Here is a 25282-nt window from a genome sequence, read left to right as displayed (position 1 = left end):
TTTCTTTTCTTTTGAGAAACAGAGGACCATTTCCTATCGTTGAGTAAATACTTTTAAATGGAAAAACAATACTATACATTTTCAATGAAAATGCAGCATTGTGGATGTTTTGCACGCAGAGGGTCTATTATTGGACAATTACATTTTAATTGTGTAATTATAAAGTGTGCTGCTGTCATCAAAATATTGCTTTACTTAATTAATCACGCTCCTTCAATAAAAAATAAATAAAAATCATGCGGCAAAAGTACACAACGTGTTTGATTGCGTTAATGAATTGTTCAATATCATTCTAGGTGTGAATTTATCACTGAGAATGATATATATATATATATATATATATGTAAGTATATATATTATGAATTGTTCAATAGAAACTTCTGTAGATAGTTTGATCAAATCACCGTCCCTCTAGTTTAAAAAAAAAAAAAAAAAAAAAAAAATCACCGTCCCTCTTTGCAGCTATTCATCTTTATCTCTAATGAGGTAAATTCTACCCCTATCAATGTTTGGACTTTGGATGGACCCTACAATACTCACGTTGTTAATTTTTGAATGGTGTATATATTAGTAACAAAGTAAGAATCGAGGCTTTTATTAATTCTAAGAGTAGAGATTGATGAAGCGCGAGCTCGTCAGTCAAAGTGGGTAAATGGAACTCCTTGTTGATGCGAATGTATCCTCTATAAGGGTCACCGGTGTGGTGTCTGCCACAACGCCTCCGATGCCGAAGTCAGAATAATGAAAGCACCTTATGAAATGAAAAACAAGATAAAAGATCAGAGTGCTCTCTCAAAGTGTGAATGTATATCCCTATCTTTTGTTGACTATGTGAGGGTTTTATACATGTGGCTTTAGGGGCTAGCCGTTGTGGTTGTTAATGCTTTCCCTGGTAACGCCTCTGGTCCAATAATGGGGCTTTTAAGAGGCTCCCAACGGTCTGCTTGGTTGATTTGGTAACTGCCTAGGTCATTGATTGACTGCATTGAATGACTCCTCTGCCTTCGTCAGTGATGACTGGTTTCTTCGTTATTCAGGACGACTTCGTCATGGGGCTTTCTTCGTCATTAGTGTTAGCTTCGTCTGTGGGATGTAATCTCGTCATTTCCATCGTTTGGGTGTTTTTGTTTTGCTTTCTAAAAAGTAAAAGAAACTAGAAGAGGAGCAGTTTTGAATTAAGGCTAAAAAACGATTGAAAAACCAGCGGGAAACCCAAGAGTCATACCCTTAACTCCACGGATCAGCGCGCGTCACGTGGCCACGTTGTGTGTAGCGTCGCCACTAAGCATTAAATTCGGAACGGAACCCCAAGAGTCACAGACAGCTCAAGAAAACTTTTCATCTTCCGTGATCGTCATGACACGTCACAAACGACCACAGAACCTGGGGGGCAACTGATGGGAATGACGAGATTACATCCCACAGACGAAGCTAACACTAATGACGAAGAAAGCCCCATGACGAAGTCGTCCTGAATAACGAAGAAACCAGTCATTACTGATGAAGGCAGGGGAGTCATTCAATGCAGTCAATCAATGACCTGGGCAGTTACCAAATCAACCAGGCAGACCGTTGGGAGCCTCTTAAAAGCCCCATTATTGGACCAGAGGCGTTACTAGGGAAAGCATTAACAACCACAACGGCTAGCCCCTAAAGCCACATGTATAAAACCCTCACATAGTCAACAGAAGGTAGGGATATACATTCACACTTTGAGAGAGCACTCTGATCTTTTATCTTGTTTTTCATTTCATAAGGTGCTTTCATTATTCTGACTTTGGCATCAGAGGCGTTGTGGCAGGCACCACACCGGTGACCCTTATAGAGGATACATTTGCATCAACAAGGAGTTCCATCTGCCCACTTTGACTGACGAGCTCGCGCTTCATCAGAGATACCAAAGATAATGTGAATCATATAATAAGAACATGATAAATGAATTGGATAAGTGCATCAAGAGAATTGTATGATCATAAAATGAATAAATTTGGCACTGAATGTAGGGCTATTAAGAAGCAGCAAAATTGTTTAGATAAATAAATGGAAATACTGCTAGGAAATATGGATTTGAAATTAAGAAATTTCCTTAAAGATAAAATTATTAAAAATATAATATTAAGAAGCAAATAAGGACATTTATAAGATTATTATAAGATCAACTACACATTGCAATACTCACTTTTTGTGCGTATTAATGTCAAAATTATTGTTGATAAGAAACATTTTAGGAGTGGTTCATAAAGTTTCAATGGTCACACTAATACAATATGAGGATTAAGTTATCACAATTAAAAATATAAAATTAAATTATTACACCTGTAAAATTATAAAGAACAACTTATATACATCTTCTCAGAGCCGGCTCAACAACTTTAGGGGTCTTAGACAAAAATTTTAAGTGGGGTCTTTTTTATATTTAAATATTAATCAAATAATATATATTGAATTTTTTTATTTAAAATCTATTTTTCTTGCTTTTTGAGATGCAAAATTACTAATTAAGTTTTTGTATTTAAGTTCCTCTAACATTTATTTTTCAATTGATAATATAGCTAATCCACTTAATCTTTATTTTTCAAATAAAAATTAATTTATTACATGGTTCAATAAATTAGTGTCACTATAATACAAATGAGTTGATATGATACACATCAAATTATTAATTGGTATGATAATTTATAATAATTGATAAAGTAAGAAAACGTGTTGTCCTATGACTATGGGCCATTGGGCTGTGCAGCCTATATAGCCTGTGCAGTGTGCAGTGCACGACTGTGTAGAACACGTGCTGTCCAGCCTAAATTTAATTTTGTTAGCTTAAATTTGACTATTTTTGTTTTTTTGTTTTTTTTCCTTTTTAATCTTCTACATTTTAGGATACAATGGGGTGTTTTTAATGCATTTTATTGATCAATAAAAGTATTTAAAATTTTTTTAATTAAAATATATAGATAAATATATTATATATATATATATATTTTTTACAAGTGGGGGCCTTAGGCGATTGCATCAATTGCATCACCTATTGAGTTCGTCCTACATCTTCTTAGGTGCAGCACATTAGGTATGACTTTATACATTCCTATTGGAATTGATAAACTCAATTGGAGCTGATCCAATTGTATCCCTCCTATTAGGGGTGTCCATGGGTCGGGCGAGTTGGGTTTGTGCCCAACTCGCAACCGACCCATAAGAGATCGGGTGGGCAGATTCTCAACCCGCAACCGACCCATTAAGAGGGTTGGGTTTCACGGGTTGGTTTGCCGACGGGTGGCATTGGTTTCGGGTGAGGCCGAAACCCAATGGAAAACACAGAAAAACGGCCAAAATCGGCGAGATCTCGCCCGATCCGGCCAAGATCCGGTGAGGATTTCGTTAAATCTGATGATTTTCCCCCCAAATCGTGCTAAGAATCGCCAAATTTGGTGTATCTATGTCGGATCTGATTGTTTTGGTCGCCGAAATCTGCCAAATCAAGCTGAAAACTTGTTGGAATCACTGGAGAATTTGCCAAAATTTGATGTCTTCGGGCGGGTCGAGTTTCACGGGTTGTGAAAGAGGGGACTCGAAATCGACTTGCCGGCATCGGGTTTTGGAGCTCGGGACCCACAGCTGACCGCCGGAGCAGTCGGATCGGGTGAACGCCGGTCGGGTACAGGCGAGTGGGTGAGTGGGTTGGACAGCCCTACCTCTTATGTGTTGTCAATAATGCACAAGTTGGCAATTGAAGATTTTGAAGATATCGCTCATCAGCCAATGTGGCTATTGGTTCCCATTTCAAAATTCTAACAAAAACCACATCGCACTATTTTGTAGGATACATCCTCCTTAAAACACATTATTTTATGTAGAGATTAAACAAAACTCTCTACTTCCTCCTCATTCTCGGTTTTCATGTATTGTTTTCTCTTTTTCTTTAAAACTATCTCTTTCATATTAGCAATGATGCCATTGAGGTTCAGATGCCCTCGTATTGAGAACTCCAACCTAGCTAAACCCTCCATGTTATGGATCAAATCATAAAGGTAATTGAGATTTTGAATATGTTTTGATTTTTAGATTCGCCGTAGTTGTGGGTTTTTGTGTTTTAATCTTTGGATCTTGTGTAGTTGTTTATGCATTTTAATCTTTAAATGTTGTGTTGGATCTAACTACTGCACTGATAGATATGACTATTGAAGTAGTTGGGATTTGGATCCCTATGACAGAAGTGACCGTTGATGTATTTATGATAGAAATGCGTTTTAATCTCTCCCAAAGCTAGTCTCACCCTACTATATACCACTGTAACATTAGGGGCCGTTTGGTATGATTATTTGATCAATATTTTTTAGTTTTTAAACAATATTATATGTATTTTTACACACTTTTTCTCCCACATATATTTTCAAAAAATACAAACAACGTTACTAGAACAATGTTACCAAACAGTCCTTAAATTCTAGAATTACAACTACATTCATACTTATGGTTGCATTGATTAATAAAAGCACAAACAATGTAATTTTTAGGGCACACAACTAAGATCATGGCATGCAACCAAGGCCATGGCATGCACGTGTACATGCTACCTAGGCAATGGCTACACTTTTAAGTGTGTGTTTGGTAAAAAATATTTTTGTCAATTTATTTTACTATTCAACTTATTTTTGCTACTATTCATGTGTCCCACTACACTTTTTGATACTATTCATGAGTCTTATTGTACTATTTCAACTAACTTTTACATTTATTTACAATACTTTCAGCAAAAAGTTTTCAGTTTCAGCAAAATAAGCGGATCTCAAACGAATCTTAAGTAGAGAAATGCTGTCTACAATATTTTTACAACAAATTCTAAGTGACAGATTGTTATTGATTGTTATTATTGGGTCAAAAAGCAATCTTAATGATAAATTCAAATTTGATACAATAATCACTTCTCTTTTAAGTAATGTAATTTACTAAAAATATATATTTTCTATTTATTACTATTATTTAAAAAACAAAAATAAATAAACGTTACTCAGCTCTCGCTGCTGCTGAATGCACGCATTAGCGCATATCGCGCGAACCTTATAGAACACTACAGTTGAGTAAAAAAGAAAAAAAAAAGAAAAACCGATCCCCCTGTACACGTAACGCAAGCAGGCCGGGCTTGCACAGACACAAACTCCTCTCTTTAGCTCCAAATCGCAGCGATCGCTCCCCTCGGATTCTCTTTACTTTTTCAGTTTTTCCTGTCTACTCACCGAATTTCGAATCTCTAAAACCAGAGAAAGTTGCAGAGAGAGAGAGAGAGAGAGAGATGTGGGTGTTCTATATGATCTCGCTGCCTCTAACGGTAGGCATGGTGATTTTCACGCTGCGATACTTCGCGGGACCAGAGGCCCCTCGATACGTGCTCTTCACAGTCGGATACACCTGGTTCTGCTCTCTCTCCATCATCGTCCTCGTCCCCGCCGACATCTGGGCGGTACGTACTACCACTACCATTTCCTTTCCTTTCCTTTCCTTTCTTTCTCGTTTCATTTCTTCCGTTTTTTTTAAAACTTGATTTACTCGTTATTCGTAAATTCATATCTGGATTAGACGAAACTCAATCGGAGCGATTGAACATTGTGCATTGGTTTTGCTGCTGTTTTTTTGTTTTTATTCATTGACTCTGGCAATTAGGGTTCGGTTTTGGTGTGTGATTGTGATTTAGGGTTCAATTTTGGTGAAGATTGGCTTTGGCCTGGTCTGGCCTGAGCTTAATTCAAAGCATGTTCTTTAACTTTTCTTTTGTAGCTGAATTTTTATACAATTTAGAGAAATGCTATGACCGTAACATCTTCGCAACACTTTTATAACAAATCTTTAAGTGGCAGGTTCTTATTGGCTGTTACCGGTGAGCAAAAAAGTAATTTCAGTAGTGGATTCAAATTAGAGCCAATAACAATTTACTGCCTTGGATTTGCTGTGAAAGTGTTGTGGGTGTTGTAGAAGGAGTACTATTGTTAGTTTTCCCTAAATCATAACTTGATATAAGTCCTTTTACAATCTTATAGTATTTTGCACGAGTCTTTAGGCATATCCTAAAAATATAGAACTTCATATATGTTTAAAATTTTATTTCTCTTGTATATAGGAATGTCTCTTTTGATTTGAAGCTGAAAGTTGAGATCATCCGAAGTTGTTATTGCGTATATTTTTTTCTAGTGGTTTTTAAATGGACTATGGATTTGTTGAAGCATCTGTATGTGCGCGAGTGTGTGCACACACGCAATGATTGGTTTGGTTTGATTAATGTTGCTGCTTCTTACACGTGCAGACTATGCATAATAACCAGAATGGAGGGATTTCCTTCTTTTGGAGCTGGTCATATTGGAGTACGTTTTTACTTACTTGGTATGCCGTGCAAACACAGACTTTCTTATACATAACTTGGTCACTATGCTGAAAGTGACTGACATGCTCATTCCATGGTTTTCTATTTGCATTTTTCTTGTATGTGTGTGTGTATATGTTATATGGTTTCATTCCTAGTAGTATTAATTCTTATATTTTCATCTGCTTAATGAAGTTTTAACCTACTTAATGCAAAGCGTGCCACACCTAAACTGTGCAAGCTAGATGAATATGCACGTTTGCATATTTTTGAAGTACTCCCTTTTGGTTTCTTAACGTGTTTCATAAATACAGATGGCTATGGTTTTTTAAGTGTCATAATTGTGCAATATATTATTACTTGTCAATTTGTTAACCTTTTACTGCATAAGCTGGTCAAACTCACTGTAGAGATTTCTAATTAGTTTTAACTGTTCTATGTTTCCTCATATATTTAAGTTATTTTATCTCTAAGCAGGGCTGTGGTGCCCCTTATTCAGGGTTATGAAGATGCTGGAGACTTCACTGTGAAAGAAAGATTGAAGACTAGCCTACATGCTAACTTCATCTTTTACATAGTTGTGGGATCTATTGGCCTCTTTGGACTTATTCTCGTTGTTCTGATGCGTAAGAAGGGGTCTGTTTCTCGCTTTCTCACTCTCTTTTAGTTGATTTTTATTCCATATGGATTATAGTTTCTTTCCATATGATCTTAGGTTTGCCTTTTAGGTGCCTAGAGCTCATAGGGGGTCATTAAACCAAATTCTTGTATCAAGTTGAAATGTTTCTACATCATAAAGGAACTTGTTTTTTGACTTTGTTATAGCCTCTTTGTACTAAAATAAAATATCTTGGTCACAATCATGGTGACTTGTAATTTGTAAATTTGAAATAATGCATATTTGCATGTTGAAAATTCTTTAGAAAAGAACAAAGAGATTAAAGAATGTTAATTTGACCTAAGAAAGTTGATGGATTTGACATTTTAAAATACATGCATCTGGAAGATTGTTTAGAAGAGAGCACACCCATAGAAGCATGGATCCAATGTGTCTTTGTATGTTGGGGGAGGGAGAGATCTCCAATTTTTTGAAGTAGGTGAGGCCATTAGTTGCAGTTGGATTTTGCCTAATCTATTAATGGAAGCTAAAATTATGGTATTTACACAAGATATAGGCCTCCAATTATGCAAACCTATGAATGTATATGCAAAAAGAAGATAGCCCACTCAATGGTCTTACGGATGGAGCTTGCTATTAGTTGGACCTAGAGCCTGAGTTTGAAAATCCCTTAGTGTTTCTTTTATTGCCTGAATTCCTAAAAAGTTTAATACCACTAATATTAGGGACTTTCAGCCTATTAGCTTGTTGGGTAGTGTGTATAAACAGTTGGTAAAGGTGTTGGCAAATAGAATGAAAACAATGTTTAGTAAACATAATCATAAACATTCTCTGAGTTGTAGAATGTTTTTGTAGAGGTAAAAAAATGTCAAAAAATTCTAGACTTGGTTCTTATTGCTAATGGGTGATTTATAAGTTGGATATCGAAAAAGCTTATGTTCATGTTAATTGGGATGTGATACTTTATCCATTGGGTAGAATGGAGTTTGGTGAGAAGTGAAGGAATTAGATTCATGCATATATATACCTTCTGTCCATTTCTCTGGGGTTAAGGCAGGGTGACCTGCTATCCCTAGTGCTCTTTGTACTGGTTATGGAGGTGTTAAATAGGATTTTGAAGAAAAATAAGGAGGGAAAGGAGAGGGGGGGGGGGTTATTACTGGGTTCCGGGTAGGGCATGCTCCAACTGAGGGGCTAATTTTCTCCCTTATTTAATTTGTTGATGAAACCATTTTATTTTGTGATGTGAATATTGAACAAACTTTGTTGGAATATTCACGTGTGAGTAGCGTGGTTGATTAAGTAGCATAGTACCACATTGGATACTAATGAGAAGAATTAGTGGTTAATATAACATAATTGGGCATCGATAGACTTAAGCTTTTGGGTTAAGTGATTTCCCAATATGTTATATTAACCTCTCAATTGGGGGAGGTTTTCTTCCTAACAAGTGATATCAGAGTCGATGGTTCTAGGGAAAGTGTTTGCTAGTAGATTCCACCAAGTAGAATGAGGAAGACTCCCATGGCTGAGTAAAGGTTTTGCTAGGTGCATGTTGGTGACTCCTATAGTTGTGCAAGGAAGATTCCCATGTTCACCCCACCTATGGTTGAGTAAAGGGCACACTATTGGTAATGGTGATGCATGACACTTAAATTATAAAGAAAAAGGCTTCCGCTCAAGGGGGAGACTAACTGAAGTGCTAGAAGTGATTTGGTAGAAGACTTGCATGTGAAAGGGGAGATTTGTTGAAATATTCACTTGTGAGTAGCGTGGTTGGTTAAGTATTGAAATCCCACATTGGATGCTAATGAGAAGAATGAGCGATTAATATAATATAATTGGGCCCATACTCATAGTTTTGAGCTTTTGGGTTAAGTGGTGTTCCTATATGTTATATTAACCTCTCAATTGGAGTCTCCTCAAAATGTTCTCTTCCCAGCAAATTCTTTATATCAGAATAGTGTGAACTTGCTTTGAAGCCGTTACTGGTCTGAAAGTTAACCTAGGAAAGAGTAAAGTGGTACCGGTTGGTAATGTGGGTAACATGGTTTAACTAGCAGATATACTATGTTGTAAAATTGGGAGCTTGGTGATGACTTACCTTTGAATAACTTTGGGGGCATCCTTTAAGGCGCAATGTTTGTCGAATCCTATCTTAGAGAAAATGGAATGTGGATTGTTTGGCTGGAAGAAGTTATATTTGTCAAAGGGAGGGAGGGTAGTATTGTTGAAGAATACGCATTCAAGTTTACCAACATATTATCTCTTTTTATTTACTATTCCCATGTATGTGGCAAAAAGCCTAGAGAGATCATTTTTTTGTGGGGTGTCTTATTGTCTTGGAAGAGGATTTCAAATTCTCGTTGGTGGCATGGGATATTGTTTGTTCATCGATTGTTGAAGGTGGCTTGGGGGTTAAGAAGTTAGGGAGCTTTAATCAATCCTTGTTGGGGAAAGGGTTATGGCACTTTGGGAATGAAGAAACACACTTATGGTGATAGGTGATTGCTATGAAGTCTAGGGTGGAAGGGAGTGGCTGGAATTCAAAACTAAATAGAGGGACCTATGGGTGTAGCCTATGATGGATTGCTCCATCCAACATGTGAACTTTGATGTCAGGGATGGCTCAGGAGTAAGGGTGGAAAACATTCTTTAAAGGATTTGTACCCTAACTTGTACGCTTGATTAGTTGACAGAGATGGCCTGGTTTATTTAGTCTTGGATAATTAGTTGGATTTTGGGTTTGGGGGTGGGGGGGACTAAGGTGGAATGTGAGAATTCATAGACATTTTCATGAAAGCCAAATAAAGTTTTGAAAGTGATGCTCCCCTTACCCTAACACTGCCTACCTTTTTTTTGGAAGAAGAATGTTATATTTGAGTATTCAATTTTGCGCATTAAATTTGGTGTTCACCCAAAATCTTTATATACATGAAACGTGGGTGGTTATAATAAGCCATCTCAATACTAATAATTCATTAAAAAGTTAATAATTTTTGCCCAGTTAATTGTTTATCCCCCCACCCCTCTTGTTTTTAATACTTGTCAAGTGTGGCTGTGTCAAGCTAGCTTACATGGTTACTATATATATATATGTATATATATATATATATTTTTTTTTTTTAATATATATATTTTAAAAATTATTTCTCTGTGGTGCAGCTAAGCTATGTTCTCATTTGTTGCTGCTTGATGCCTTTGTTAACAGGGTTGGTGGTGTTCTGGGTTTAGCCATGGGCTGCTCAAATACTTTTGGACTTGTTACAGGTGCATTTCTTCTTGGCTTTGGCTTGAGTGAAATTCCGAAAAGCATTTGGAAAAATGCAGACTGGACCATCCGTCAAAAAGTTCTCTCTCATAAAATTGCGAAGATTGCTGTTAAGCTTGATGATGCTCATCAAGAACTTTCAAATGCTATTGTAGTAAGTCTTTTGTTTTTTCCATCCAAGCACAGTCGAGTTATCTTTTCTTTTCTTTTCTTTTTTCTTCTCTTTTTCCTTTTCTTTTGCTCCCAATTCTTTATTTATTTATTTTTATAGTTAATTGAAGTTTTATTGAAAAAAAGAAAAAGCACATCGTGTTCACGATGATGAACACTCTGTACTTGAAGCAATTACAGATAACTCTAGAAGAAGAAAAAATAACAGAATGTAGAAAATCATAAATAGAAATACATTGCGCAAAACCCCTGATATGAGACCACTAAAACCAGGTCCTAATTAGTAGACACTTTAAGAGATCTAAAGGTCTCGTTATCTTCAAAAGTATGGGTTTTGCATTTCCACCAAATTAACAACAAACAAGTTGGAGCCATATTCCAAATATTTGAAAAGTGTTTCACCAACCAAATTCCTCCATGCAAATAGAAGAGAAGCAACTGTCTTTGGCATCACCCACTAGATCTCAAACTTCAGAAAAACTTCACTCTATAAAGCATATGCAAATAGAAGAGAAGCAACTGATTTCGGCATCACCCACTAGATCTCAAACATCAAAAAAACTTCGCTCCATAAAGCATGAGCAAACTTAAAGCGGAGCAAAAGATGATCCACAGTTTCTCCGTCACAACAACACAAGCAAACACCAATTAACTAGGGGTAGACCTCTCTTAGCAAGATTATCAATGCTAAGAATCTCACTAGTCACCCCAAGCTAGTGTCCATAAAAAGAAAGACCTTTTAGGCCCCTTTATGCATCAAATGTTCTTCCAAGGGAAGGGAAAGAAGCAGTAAGAAGACTTGACACAGAATTATAATAAGAGTGCACATCAAAAACACTAGTTCAAGTTAATTGCCAAGCCAGGTTATCATCTCCCTCACCCCTTGGCATATTGGAATAAAAAAGCTTTAAAAACAAATACACCCTCCAACTCCCAGTTATGAAAAGCTCAACAAAATTGTAAATTCCAGCTCCTACTTCCCCCTTCTAATGTAGAAATAACCAAGTAAAAAATTTAAGCTTCTTTAGACACAGAGCAGTCCTATAGAGGAATATGCCCACTCCAAGGATCGTGCCAGAAACGAATACAATGACCCTCTCCTGTAGCATACACCACTTGTCCGAAGAAACTCTTTGCAGCTGCCCTAATATTCTTCCACGTCTGCACCCATGAGTCCCTCTAACACCTCTAGTGCACCAGCCCCCTCTAGCCACACCATGTTTGGTTGCTATAACCTGACGCCCTAACCTGTTACATTCTTTCCTAAAATGCAATAATCACTTTCCAAGCAAGGCTTGGTTAAGCAACCCAACCATGATAAGGGTGCAGTTACTAATAGTTTTTTGATCAACTATAATAATCAGGTGCATAATCCACAAACTTTTAATGTTCATATCAATTCTAAAATTTTCCCTTTATATTATGATCATGTGCTCTCAGTTAGATCTGTAGACAAGGTTTCCAACCCTGCAGTTTGTCTATGGTTTCAAGGTTTACCTTGGGACATTGTTGTTGGCAATAACCAGCTTTTATAATCCAGAGTCCATTTGAAGTCGAACCATTTCTTGAAATCCTCCCAATCAGTTATTCTATAAGTTCCAGAAACTATGGGCAGTATGCACTTATCCTGTTGGTTTGAAACAGGTTGTTATATTACTAAGCAAACACTTAGTTGAAGAAGAATTGCGAGACCAACACCATCATGTTTGATGCTTCATTCTTTCATTTCTCTTGAATGACTTCTTGTTGTATGATGATTTTTCATTTTTCTACCTTAACTCTAGTCTATTGCCCAGAATTTGGTCAATTACCTAAACATCTTGCCAACTAGGATGATATTAAGAGCTAGAAATCATATTGTCTCATATTTTCAAAGATAATGAGACACTTGGATTTGATATTTTTTTTTTCTGCTAAGGATGGAAAGCTAATTGTTGCTTTGTGTGCATTGAACATGATTGCTTTATTCTAACTAATTTGTTATACATTTCTTAGGTCCTTTTTTTTTTTTTTTTCCTCATCATTTTATTTTACCTTTTGAATTTATGGTTTGCTTTGATAGGTTGCTCAGGCAACGTCCAATCAGATGTCAAAGCGGGATCCTTTGAGGCCCTATATGGATGTTATCGATAATATGTTAACTAAAATGGTATTTTCATCCTTTTTTTTTTCTTGAAATATTTTTTTTGAAGCCTTCACTTGGATCAACAAGGTTTTTCTTTGTCCTATTTTAAAGATGAATTTTTAATTTCCAGTTTAAGGAAGATCCAGCCTTCAAACCACAAGGTGGCCAATTAGGGGAAAACGATATGGACTATGATACAGATGAAAAATCAATGGCAACACTTAGGCGTCACCTTCGACAAGCTCGAGAGGAGTATTACCGTTACAAAAGGTAAACAGATTGATTAGTTGAATATTCTATTTTTTCTCAATGAAGAAATTTCCTTGAAATCTATGCCTGCCTCCCCCTTCTCTCCCCCACAACAACAAAACACACACAAAAGGTTATCCATGTCTTGCTTTACATTTTCTCACCACTTATGACATCACCCTCTAATAATGGCTTTGGATTATCTGTTAAAAGTAATCAGGAACCACTTTTTTTTTTTTTAAAAGGTAGTAGATATTTTCATTAATTAAAAAGTACATCATGTTCATGATGATGAATAGACTATACTTGAAACAAATACAAAAAAATCACAGAGAAACGAAAACAGAATGCAGGAAATCAAATAGAGAAATACATTGTGTAAAACCCCAAATACGAGACCACCCAAACAATGTCCCAACTAGTAAAGACTTCAAAAGATCAACAGATTTCTCAACATCCTCAAAAGTGCGGGTATTTTGTTCCCTCGAAATTAGTCACATCAAATAGGTTGGCACCATATTCCAGACCAAAGAAGAGTGTATCCCCAAATAATTCTCCCATGCACAAAGAAGAGAAACAATCATCCTTGGCATCACCCACTGTATAAAAAAAAAAAAAAAAAAAAAAAAAAAATTCACCATAAGGCATGTATGACAATGAAGTAAATGATGATCCACTGTTTCTTCGTCACAGCAGCACAAACAACACAGATTAACCAAAGGCAGGCTCCTTTTTACAAGGTTATCAATAGTAAGAATACTATCTTGAGCTGAAACTCTTCTAGGTACCTTAACACTCCAAATACACTTCCAAGGGAAAGGAATGGTAGGAGGAGTAGATAAGGAATTATAGAATGAGCGCACATCCAAAACACCTTTCGGGGTTAAATTCCAAAACAAACTATCAACCCCCTCACCCTTGGGCATTTTGGAATAAATATGCTCATAAAAAGCATCCACTCTCTCCACCTCCCAATCATCAGGAGCTCGGTGGAGTTGAATATTCCAACTACTACCACCGTCTGATGTAATAGTAATCAACTCAGAAATCCAGGCGTCTTTACCCAAAGCACGAGAGAAAAGATCAGGAACCACTTCTTATCTCCATAGGTTGTACATTCTTTTTAGATTTTCTACCCATCCTCCATTATTCCAATAATTTCTGTGGACATTCTAAGTTGCTCAAACAGATAAATTAGATTTTGAACTTTTCCAATTCCCCCCCCCCCCCATCTCCCTTCTTCTTCTTTTTTTTGGGGGAGTGTAGGGGGGTGGTGGGGGGGAGAGAAGGGGTGCAGTGCCATCTTTTACACAACCTAAAACTATGTTTGATTCTCTGTCACATGTTCCCTTTCCCTCCCCTTGAGGTCAAAACTTAAATATAAAAAATGTTTTCATCAGGGACCAGGGTCCCTAGAGCAAGTTATTCTTAACCAAAGAAAGGAATAATTTTTACGCTGCATTCATGTCATAAAATGGTCCTTGTCATTCCTAAATCATTCCTAAACTAAATAAATAAAAAAATTTCTGTGTTTGATTTGGTGCTTGTGGTGTAGAGGAAGAACAATGTTTTTGAAGAGGTTTGATGATCGGGATATAACTTAAAGACATCATTCTTGTGTCAGATTTTCTTAATTATTAGTGTGTGTATATATTAATTTCTACCATTAAAAGGTCATCTTTTTTGTGCACTTCAGATATACTTTCTTTTACACTTGCTTGGCATTTTCTAATGAATTTAGTTTTTGGAAGAAAAAAAGAAGAAGAGAAACTCCTCATGGTTCAAGCAATATTCTACGCCTTCACTTTTTTGATTCATGATTTGGAGCTGCTATTCTTCTGGACTTCATTTGAGTGGACAAAAGCTTCGGGTGTTTTTACTTTTTACTTTTAATTCTTTGGCCGATTTGCTTGATAATTGTAATTTTCTTGCTTTATAATTTTGCTTTCTGGTGGCCCTTAGCACAATGCCTGTGTACTCTGGTCCCTTCTGTAACTTTTGTCTTTATACAATGAAGCAGTAATTACTTATCAAAAAAAAAATTCTTCTTTGGCTGTGTGAATACTTTGGTGGTTAGCCTCTATTTTGTCTTATTTAATTGTTAATTTTTCAGTGAGTATATGTCATACGTCATGGAGGCTCTTGAACTGGAGGATACAGTAAAAAATTACGAACGTCGTTCTTCAACTGGATGGTCTGTTCCAAATTACTCTTTTCTTTTCTTATTTGATTTATTTGAGTTCATGTCCCAGCTTGTTTGTTCATGAACTTAAACATTGATTATCTCTTATTTTAGGAAGTACGTTTCTAGCCTTAAACCTGCTCGAACTGGCAAAATAGGGTCTCTCATTGATACAGCAGGTAAGCATTCTATATTGATTGGTTTTTTCCTTAAATTTTACAAATGTGCATGAACTCTGGTTCTTTTGTCTACTTTTTATGAGCATTGTTTTAACCGAGGATCTATTTATTTACTTTTAAACTACCTTTTGCTAATGTGAAAATAATGGTACAAAAACAATTCTCTATGTTCTGCTAGTTTGCTGGTTTTTTAAAGTTGAGCTGCACAGTCTTGTCCTGAATATTTATTTTTCTGCGTGCACACACACTGATGCGGACACAAAAACATAAGGAGTCTGCTGTCTATTGGGCCTAAGGACCTAAGCCAATCTCTGAGTTATTAGGATTTCATTTTTATGTAATTTATTATTTTCTTTTCCTATTTGGATTAGGAGTTTAAGTTCTTTTTTTGCAAGAAAAGTTTTGTATGACAGAATTTGATTGATAATAAAGTTTTTCTTATTATTATTTCAATGGTCGGGTGTCAACTCCAGCAAACCTAGGTGTTGACTCCTAGAGGTTTAGGTTTAGGTTTAGGTTTATACTTTATATTTCATGTTCTTTACATTCTAGTTTGTCTTGCATTACACTCACAGATACACAAATTACTTCAAGTTCCTCATTGTCATGTTCTTATTTTGGGGCATATTTGGCCTTTCTGAATTGTGCTGAATAACTTTCTTACTTTATTTATCATTTCTGCCTTAGTTTGACCATATGAGTTGGGTTTGTTCTAATATTTAGTAGCTAATTGTCTAGAATAAATAACTTATTTGTAGTTGTTGGTGTGGTCTTCAAGTCTACAATAAATGGTGGTTCATTTTGCAGAATTTTTATGGCGATGCATCCTCAGAAAGCAACTTGAGAAACTGTTGGCTATCATACTTGGTATCATGTCAGCTGCAATTCTATTAGGAGAGGCAACTTTACTATCTAGTCGAGTGGATCTATCTCTTTTCTCAATCCTTGTAAATTCAGTTAGAAACCAAGAAGTTCTTGTGCAGGTAGATTATAATATTTTAATAGATTCAAGTTTTTGTTTCATCTAGACAAGTTGCATTTTGTCTGTTGGAGATCACTTCTTTCATCTTTTAGGAGAGAACACTTCTAGAAGTGAGTATATCGAGCTCCGTTTTGAATCTTAATTTCTTAAGAATACCTATCAAAGTTACCTACGTGTTGATTTGGTCTGTATTGGTTTGTATATATGTGGATGTTTGGATCATTGGTCTGTATAAATGTTCATTGTACGCACTTGCTTTCAGTTTTTGATTGCTTGACTGTTTATTACAAGAAATTGAATGACCGTAAATGCAAAATGAATGAGGCACATTAATAATTTCGGTTTGATTTCCTTTCCTTGCCTCCATTTCATGGATGGACCAGTACTCTTTAAACTATCCAGTGAGTCATGGACTAAATAAGTTGTACGTGACTTATAATTGATTTTAAAGGTTTAGAGATGATCTGAAAGTCGAGTGGGTGGGAACTTTGTGCTTTGTTTCATTATATTATCTACTAAAAAATGTTATTTCTACCATAAAATCTTCCCTCATACTTGGTCTGACTCTTTTAATTTCTGCTAAAAATTTCAGTTATATCCCCCCCTCCCTTTTGAAATAATAAAGTGTTGCCTTAAAATCTAGTGCCATCGCAGTTGGCATTTATTTTGCATTCTCCATTTCAGAATGTGAACATTCGGCAATTCTGAAAATCAGTTTTTCTTGTTCTCTCATTCACTCTCTTCTTCACAACTGATTTTCCCATACATAAATTCTCACATTTCCATTGCACTGCATTGCTCAAGTCTTTTTTTTTTTTTGATTCTATTTACTCCTAGTGTTACAACATTTTCTATTATTGATGTTAAGTTGCAAAAATGTAAACCTCTAGCTATTTGTTCTGTCTCTACTTTCGTGCTTGTTCATTATTTTGTGCATTATGTCATAGGTATGTATGACGTGACTCTTCCTTTATTTGTCCTGCTTACTGCTGGTGGTTATATATTGGTTGATTTACCCTTGGGCTTTGACTCAAGTGGTTAAGGGGTGGTGTAGATTTTAGGTTCAAATGTTACCAATAAAGAACAATTATAAATTGATTGGTTCAATTTTTCCCCAGGTCTTTGCCTTTGTTCCTCTGATGTATATGTGCATATGCACATATTATTCCTTGTTCAAAGTTGGAATGTTTATGTTTTACTCATTGACGCCAAGGCAAACAAGCTCAGTTAACTTGCTTATGATATGCTCGTAAGTTCTGCCTCATATCTCGATCATCGCAAATTGAACTAAGCTTTATTCCTCTTCTGTTAAAATTTACTTCATATCCCATTTCAATATTTCTGCCAGGATGGTTGCTCGGTATGCTCCTCCGATTTCGTACAACTATCTCAATCTCATTAGTCTTGGTTACGAAGTATATACCATATTTGAAAAGGTAATTCTCTGTCACTTTGTTTTCAGTTTTAAAAATGTATATCTAGCCTAAGCAGAAAGTTAATCAAGAAAATGATATATGTGGGTTGTCCCACCTGATGCAAAGATTAGAAAACCAGGTGGCAAAATATAAGATACTCAAGATTTTTGTTTTTTTTTTTTGTGTTTCTGACTGAATTGTAATGTTTTGTGCGAGAAAACATATACAGTGCCCTTTTCTTTTGTTTTAAACATGATGTGTATTTGTTTATGGGAATCATTCTTCTGCAGTAAATTAATATAATAATCAGCATATATATATAAGAGGGAAAATAAAAAGTTTTATCCTAGATGTTTGATATGAGACATTCATCTTAGTCTTTATAATTTTCCCATGGAGTCATTCTCTTCCCAGTTTGCAGTTACAGGGTGTTCTCAGTGGGGATCCAATTTTGACTTGGACTTCTGTACACTAAATTTTGGATACTTTGGGGAGGCTCTTAGGGAACATTCTGTACATGTTTGGAAAAGCTCTGCAAAGCAGTGTTTATTAATGGATTCCCCTTCAAAAGAAAAAAAAATATTGTGTTCTTAACTTTCTTTGGTTTTCCATGAATCTTCAGAGTGCTTCCTGTTAATATTTTATGTGGTTCAAAATGTTATCTTTCCAGCCAGTTTCTGTGTTAGGATTTCATGTCATTTATTTATTTGCTTCCCCTTTTAGTTTTTTTGGATGTAATCAGTATTTTGGGTGGTGGACCAACAGACTACTAACCATTAGAGGTTGTGCATGAGAATTTCTACCCCACTTCTCCATATCATATTTAATGATTGATTCATTTCTCTTGGTGTATTATGGAATTCTGACTACAGCGAATGGGGACCATCGACAAAGTTGTTCCTTTCTTTGGAGATGAGTTTAACAGAATCTATCCACTTATCATGGTGATATACACCCTCTTGGTTGCTAGCAATTTCTTTGACCGTGTAATTGATTTTTTTGGGAGCTGGAAGAGGTTTAGATTTCAAACTGAGGCAGATGATATGGATGGATTTGATCCATCTGGATTAATTATCCTACAAAAAGGTAAGCATACCATGACTTGTTATCAATATGCATACGGTACTTTCTTCCACTAGCTCTGAACTAGATTGAATTTTATGCCTAAATGTAAAACCTTTTGGATATGTACGTGTATACCTAGTAAGTTGACCTTTTTTTCTCAGAACGTACTTGGCTTGAACAAGGGCGCAAAGTTGGTGAACATGTTATTCCATTGGCAAGGAATTTCAACGGTACAGATGTCGAGTCCGGCAGCAATAGCACAGTATGTAAATACATTCTAAACAATGGAAGCTTTCTTTTTTCAAATTATTGTATAATATGTTTTTCTGTGTGTGTGTGTGTCACTTGGAAATATCTGTTGTACCATATGTTTGGATATTGTTTATGGAAAACGAGGTCCCTATAACTTGCTCACTCTCTCTCTCTCTGTGGTTTTTATGTACTTCTCTCATGCTATTTACACTTGGATGGAGGAGGAAAAATCTCTTTCACTGATGTTTATCTCATTTGAGAATGTTCATTTTCATTCATCTAAAACTTAAAATTTTGGTTGTAATTCCTTTTCTTACTTAAAAGTAAAAATGCTCAGGATAGAACCACTGTTGAAATGAAGGCTACAACTGGCTTAACCCATGATGGTATGCATGAAATTCCTTCAAAATCTTTGAAGGAAGAGGCTCGTAGATATAGCTCAAGCAAAGAAGTCATCAGCAACAAGTATGCTGCTATAAGAGAACAGAGTAGACAAAAAGGATCTACCAATATAGAGCCAGTAGGGAAGAACATTGCCTCGGCTAAGGTCTCCTTGCTTGATGCGGGCAACTCGCGCTCTGGTAATATTACAGGTGGGCCTTCTTCTGGATTGGCTTCAACTTGGGAATCCATGAAGACTGGTTTTCAAAGTTTCAAGACAAACATAGGGGCTAAAAAATTTATTCCCTTGCGCCAAACTCAGGAAACTAAACTTGTCTCTCGTGATTCCTCATCTGAGTCTCTTGACGAGATATTCCAGAGATTGAAACGGCCGTCTACTGACCATAGGAGTTCTGGTGATGAGGACGAACATGAGATTGAAGTCAAGAATTCAGGCCCCAGTACATAATATCCATAATCTGTCTGAAGAAATGAATGTCATTGTTTTAGAATTGGGAGAGCTTGCCTAGAAGATGTACAGGTCCTGCATTTGGCTGATTCTGTGGTGCTTACAGATTTTTTTGGCAGTTGGATCCCTCCAATATAACTGAAATCTGGGAGGACTGTTATACTAAAAACTACATACATTTATCTGCAGCTAGTGCTAGTTGAAGGACTCGAAGATAATAGGAAAGTGAGAGCAGGATACGTTTCATAAACATGATGTGTAAAAAGAAAGAACAGTAGGAATTTGGAAATTTTTGTAATTTGAATTGTAACAGTAATATAGCTTTGTGCATTTACTTCCCCTACTGGGGAATACTGGAAAATTGTAACGATTGAATTTTCAGAAATCAAAGATGACATTTTGATAGTACACTTTTTGTGTCCTTGATTCCTTTCAAAATTCTCAGGATGATATATTTATAGCAATTGGTTTCTGAATTGGGTGAATTTGCAGTACAGCTGCTGTTTTTTCAGCCATCCTTTAAGAAAAGAGAAGCCTCTGCATGTGGATGTAACTTTTTGTTGATTACTTAGTACTTATTCGGTTAATGTATGGTTGCAATTTTTTTTGTTGATTGCTTATTTGCTAAAAGTTGGTTAAAGTATGGTTGTACCTAGGCTAAAAGAAAGAGTTGATGGCAAAAAAATCTGGATAAATTTGATGAAAAAACCCGGCACCTCTTGATGTGTTTAAAGGAGATAAGAGTACATAAGAGTACTTAACCCAAGCTAATATATAGCTAGTAAACAAGATATATTTTAAATATGATTTTATTTTTAATTATTTGAAATTCAAGTAATTCGAATATGCGTACTTATTTTGGTTTCTTCTACACTGGCACGTGCAATGTGACATGCTTGATATAAAGAAACCAAAACAGGACAAACCATTAACTTTTAGCTTTTTATTATACATTGAACATAAAAATTATCAAAAATCATATTTTTATATATAAACATAAATAAATTATCATCGGGCTGATTGACCCAAATGGTATCCGGTCTCTTTAGCAACCTTCAACTCAGGGTTCGAGACCCTACATAAACAATTATCCAGCAAAAAATTAAAATAAAATAAAATGATATGAGTAGCTTCCGATACTCAAATACTCGAAAATTAATAGATACCTTTAGTTAAAACCCCTTAAAAAATGCACACGAGGCATGACTTTGTTTGATTGCAATAACTCTTCACTGCTGCTGACTGAGACGGCGGGATAAAACATCCAATCGAAATAGTTACCAATTGAGCGGAGTAGGTTGCGTACTTGCGTGGAGGAAAGAAGGTTACACGATCAAACACGGCTTTTGAAAGTCAAAGATTTTATATTTCCTTTATATATATATGAAAAGGAAAATTCTACATATGTTTTACACGAATGCGAATTAAAATACTAAAAAGTCAACATTCAACATTATGGAACTAGAGTTCAAACCAAACCACGTTGCGAGGAACCCCACAAATCTCTATCACTTCGACCAGGAAAACTTCAAAAAAAAAAAAATCCAAAATAGAGAGAGAGAAGCATCTCTTAATTCCACTTGTTACAGGCCTAGTGCAAACCAGAAATTTGATCAAATTCAGCTTTGATATGGGCCTAATTAACCAGCATATTTGAGTTTCAATTAACACAATTAATAGATACAGGGTTGAATCCCCCTCTTAAACCAAACATCTATACCGAAAACCAATGCATTGGTTTGACTATAAAAAAGCAATTATCTGAAAAGTTTGAACTATCTCTACAAAAATCTAACATGTTTAAGAAAGAGGAAAAAAAAAAAAGAGTAGTCTTCCATTAAAAGACAGCGAAACCAAAACCCAAAAAAACAAACTATATACAAATTTATTTTCGTAAAGCATTTGTTATAATTAGAACAATCCCTCCCACTATTACTCCAACCTTTGGCTTCCAATTCTTGGCTGCATGAAAGCCTCTTTGGTCCTCTTCCCTGTGGACTTAAGCAGCTTCGTCCAAAACCCTCCTTTCTTCTTCAAACTACCCGCAACCTCCTCTGCTCGATTCCTCGTAACAAAAGCTACTGATTTGCTCTTCTTCAAGCCTTGACTAACACTCACCGTAAAAGAAATAGACCCAGTCCTTTCCGAAAGCCTACGATGATGTCGACGATAAACTGGAGACACAAAGGTCGAAGAAGAAGCAACAGATGGTGATGAAGAATAAGAATCAGCAACACCACCATATGTTTTCTTGTTTATTGAATGACCTTGAATTTGTGACAACCTTTCTCTTAGACAAGAGGGACAAACCCCAGGTAGTTGCTTCTCACCTGGGTGCTTCTTGCAACCTTGTTGTGATTCAGACCAACCCATTTGCGTGCAAATCTGATAGATATTGAGAGCAGAAATTCTTGAACTTCCTGGCCTTTATTTTAGTCTGTTCAACTTTCTTTGCTTTCGCTTATGGTTTGCATAAATATTATATATGAGTGTGTGTGTGTCCGTGCGAGACATAAAGGCATACAAATAACGTGTTTTCCACGAAGGTTCCTTGGTATACTATATAGATCATTCTTGCGTGACAGCTGGTGTGATAAAAAAGAAGTCCAATGTAAATGTAAAACTAAGAAACATCACACGGGTTCTACACGTGTTACTTCCGCAGCCAAAATAAGTAGAATAGATCTTTTTTTTCTTTTTCTTTTTTGAGGAAGAAGTAGAATAGATCTAATAAATTAATAATAGTAATATTATTATTATTATTATTACTATTTTTGAGAATAAAGGACAAGATTTTAAACAAAGTAAGGAACCAGTCTTGCAATAGGAGCAAACAACACGTTACAAATGGAACTTCAGCCAAAACCAAGTGAAACAACATAATTAGACCAACAAGGATAGAACTAGAACAAGTACAGAACTTTTTCTTCCCCTAACAAACAAACACAGCGTCTATATGCAAACTTACATTAAAATTTACCATAAAAAAATAGCAAGACATTCCTACAAAAGGAAGAGGCTTCCATAATTAGCTTCTAAAAATAGCAAGACATTCCCACAAAAGGGAGGCTTCCATAATTAGCTTCTAATAGCTCTAGAGCATGGGAATGGGGGATTAGGATGTGGAGACGAGTGTTCGCAGTGCGGTTTTGGATCATTTTTAGCATCGCACTTTGCGGTGCGGTTTAGTTAAAACCATAACTGCACCGCATCTTGTTTTTGTGGTTATATGTGCAGTGCGGTGCGGTGTAATCCGGTTTAAAGTTTAGCCAAAACCATAACCGTACCGCACCTTATTTTTACGGTCACATGTGTGATACTAAGTATAAGATGCAGTTTGAAGTCAGTATATTTTTCAAATTTTAGGGTTTTCCTACTTAACCCAAAACTAATTTTTCCCTTTTTTTGGGCCAAACTTTAAATTATTAAGCTATTTTTAAAAAAAAAAATTTGGATTGGCTTTTCTAGTCAACACTTGCTAGGATTATTAAACTTTTTTTTTTTTGAAAACTAGAGTTATTAAACTATTAATAATATATTTAATATTAAAAATAAATAAATATATTAATATATAAAGAGGGTGCGGTGCGGTTTGTGTGATTTTCTTATTATAAAACCGCAAACCACATTGCACCATGCGATGTGGTGCGGTGCGGTGCGGTGCACTATTACTTGCGGTGCGGTGCGATTATGCCATTTTGCGGGCAGTTTTGGTGTGGTTTATGCAGTTTGGTGAACACCCCTGTGTGAAGTGATGTAACGAGCTTCATTTTGCTTACTCCAAATCATAGAGCTGGTTGCGAAGAATATTGCAATCTCTAGGTCACTTTGCCTTTTTACTATTTGGTCTACTAAATCCACTAAGGAAATATTTGAGCAATGAGTCATGATCTCTCTCAAGCAATCATATAAAATTTTTCTTCGAGCTAGATTAGCTTTAGTAGGCAAGGTAAGGGTGCATTTGAAGTTTGGAGAAAGAAGAGAATACGAGGTTTTAGGGAAGCAGAGGAAATGGTATAAAAATGGTTATCAATTCTCTCTCTCTCTCTCAGTGTTTAAAATTACTTAGAGGTGCCAAAAGTCTTACAATTCAACCGATATTTTTTTGTTGTTTTCAATGGAGATATCTAGGGTTTAAATTTCTCATTCCCTAAATATCAAATTATTAAAAAAAAAAAAATTAAGTAGAGGTGGGAATTAGATATCCCTCACATTAATTGTTTTGAAAATTAAAATGGAAAAGAAAGAAAATAATAAGACATTAAATAAATTTACAATTATACCTAATTTTGTTCTTTTAAAAAAAAAATACCTAATTTTGTTTAATTTAAAGATATAAATATAGACTGATATCATAAAAGCATAATTGGTGCCAAAAGCCTTCTAATTCAACTGGTTGACACTTCCTTGTGTTTTCAACGAAAACATCTTGAGTTCAAATCCTTCATCTCCTATTGTAACTATCAAATTATAATATATAAAAAATTAAAGTCAAAATTGGTAATTTAAAAAATTATAATATAAATGAAACCCTCTAAAATCTCCAATATGGGAGAATTGAAATGAGGGGTTTTGATGGGCATCTGACCACTCCAAATCGAAAAAGTATATTTTGTTTCCTCTACATGTTGCAAGTTCATAATGTGTGGACTCCATCCACCAATGAGACACATTGTAATTGCGATGTTACATGTAACAAAAATACCATATACACCTCCTATCTCCTTCTTTCGACTCCCTTCTCTTCCCCCTCCATTCAAACATAATATAAGGTAAAAACCTTGAACCTAGAAAGCAAGAAAAGAGAATAATACTCTCCAAAATTAACTTAGAATAAAAAGAAAAGAGTAATTTTGCTTGAATGCTCTTTTTCCTTTATTTACAACCCTTAATGTTCTACTAATTTTTTTTTTTTATTAAAGGATTTTAGTTGCATAAAACACTAAAAAAGTTTTTCTTTTAAAATTCCTGAAAATGGTTTACATTAAATATATTTTATTTAGAAAATGGTCACAAGTTATATATTAACCAACCATTTTTATCCTATGAACATAAATTGAAATTTTAGGAAGGCAAGTTTTATGAATTTATTATAAAATACTAAATTTGGGAAGAAAAAGGGAGGCATACATGGGCCTAGGGGTGTACACCAAACCGCTCACAAAATAGCATAACCGTACCGCACTACACCCTCACTAGATATTAATATATTTTTTATATTAAATATATTTTTAATAGTTTAATAACCCTAATTTTCAAATTTTTTTTGGAGAGTTTCAACTTATAGCATTTGTTCCTGATGATAGTTTTTTTATCATCAGACCAAGATATCAATCAGTTTTTAGTGTAAATGGAGATTGAATCACAGATCTTTTAATAACTCTAACAAGTATTGATTAGGAAAACCAACCTAAAATAAAGAAAAATTAGCTCAATAGTTTAAACCTTGGCCCAAAACAAAGGGAAAAATTAGTTTTGGGCTAAGTAGGAAAAGTCCAAAATTCAAAAAATATACCGGTTTCAAATCACATCTTATATGCTGCACTGCACATGTGATCACCAAAATAAGGTAC

At 35.4% G+C, this 25282-nt stretch overlaps 2 protein-coding genes across 3 annotated transcripts; one reads left to right on the top strand and one right to left on the bottom strand.

Annotated features, from left to right (window-relative positions):
* Positions 1-5050: 5050 nt before the first annotated feature.
* On the top strand, positions 5051-20119 carry LOC115994447 (LMBR1 domain-containing protein 2 homolog A). 2 transcript variants are annotated; one of them, XM_031118608.1, is made up of 14 exons: positions 5051-5455; positions 6293-6369; positions 6827-6985; positions 10180-10393; positions 12473-12559; positions 12666-12805; positions 14898-14978; positions 15081-15145; positions 15953-16128; positions 17246-17376; positions 17476-17563; positions 18415-18628; positions 18769-18869; positions 19197-20119. In XM_031118608.1, the coding sequence occupies exons 1-14, from the start codon at positions 5288-5290 to the stop codon at positions 19707-19709; spliced, it is 2214 nt and encodes a 737-aa protein (XP_030974468.1). In that variant the 5' UTR covers positions 5051-5287; the 3' UTR covers positions 19710-20119. The 2 variants fall into 2 exon arrangements, with proteins under 2 accessions (XP_030974468.1, XP_030974469.1); XM_031118609.1 differs by lacking the exon at positions 5051-5455 and having other exon boundaries at positions 6849-6985.
* A 1140-nt stretch (positions 20120-21259) lies between these two features.
* On the bottom strand, positions 21260-22220 carry LOC115995225. The gene has a single exon (XM_031119709.1). The coding sequence runs from the start codon at positions 22080-22082 to the stop codon at positions 21642-21644; it is 441 nt and encodes a 146-aa protein (XP_030975569.1). The 5' UTR covers positions 22083-22220; the 3' UTR covers positions 21260-21641.
* Positions 22221-25282: the final 3062 nt, after the last annotated feature.

This window comes from Quercus lobata, chromosome 6 (assembly GCF_001633185.2).
Source record: "Quercus lobata isolate SW786 chromosome 6, ValleyOak3.0 Primary Assembly, whole genome shotgun sequence".
Taxonomy (NCBI): Eukaryota; Viridiplantae; Streptophyta; class Magnoliopsida; order Fagales; family Fagaceae; genus Quercus; species Quercus lobata.
The sequence above is the reverse complement of the archived record's forward strand: the minus strand, read 5'-3'. Positions and strand labels throughout refer to the sequence as shown.

What these genes read in the sequence shown, in the direction of transcription:
- LOC115995225 (XM_031119709.1), bottom strand. Translation starts at nt 22,082, where the DNA reads ATGGGTTGGTCTGAATCACAACAAGGTTGCAAGAAGCACCCAGGTGAG.
- LOC115994447 (XM_031118608.1), top strand. Translation starts at nt 5,288, where the DNA reads ATGTGGGTGTTCTATATGATCTCGCTGCCTCTAACGGTAGGCATGGTG. An exon ending in ATAATATGTTAACTAAAATG is followed by an intron (nt 12,560 to 12,665) that starts GTATTTTCATCC and finishes TTTAATTTCCAG; the next exon opens with TTTAAGGAAGATCCAGCCTT. An exon ending in ACCAAGAAGTTCTTGTGCAG is followed by an intron (nt 16,129 to 17,245) that starts GTAGATTATAAT and finishes ATTTTTCCCCAG; the next exon opens with GTCTTTGCCTTTGTTCCTCT.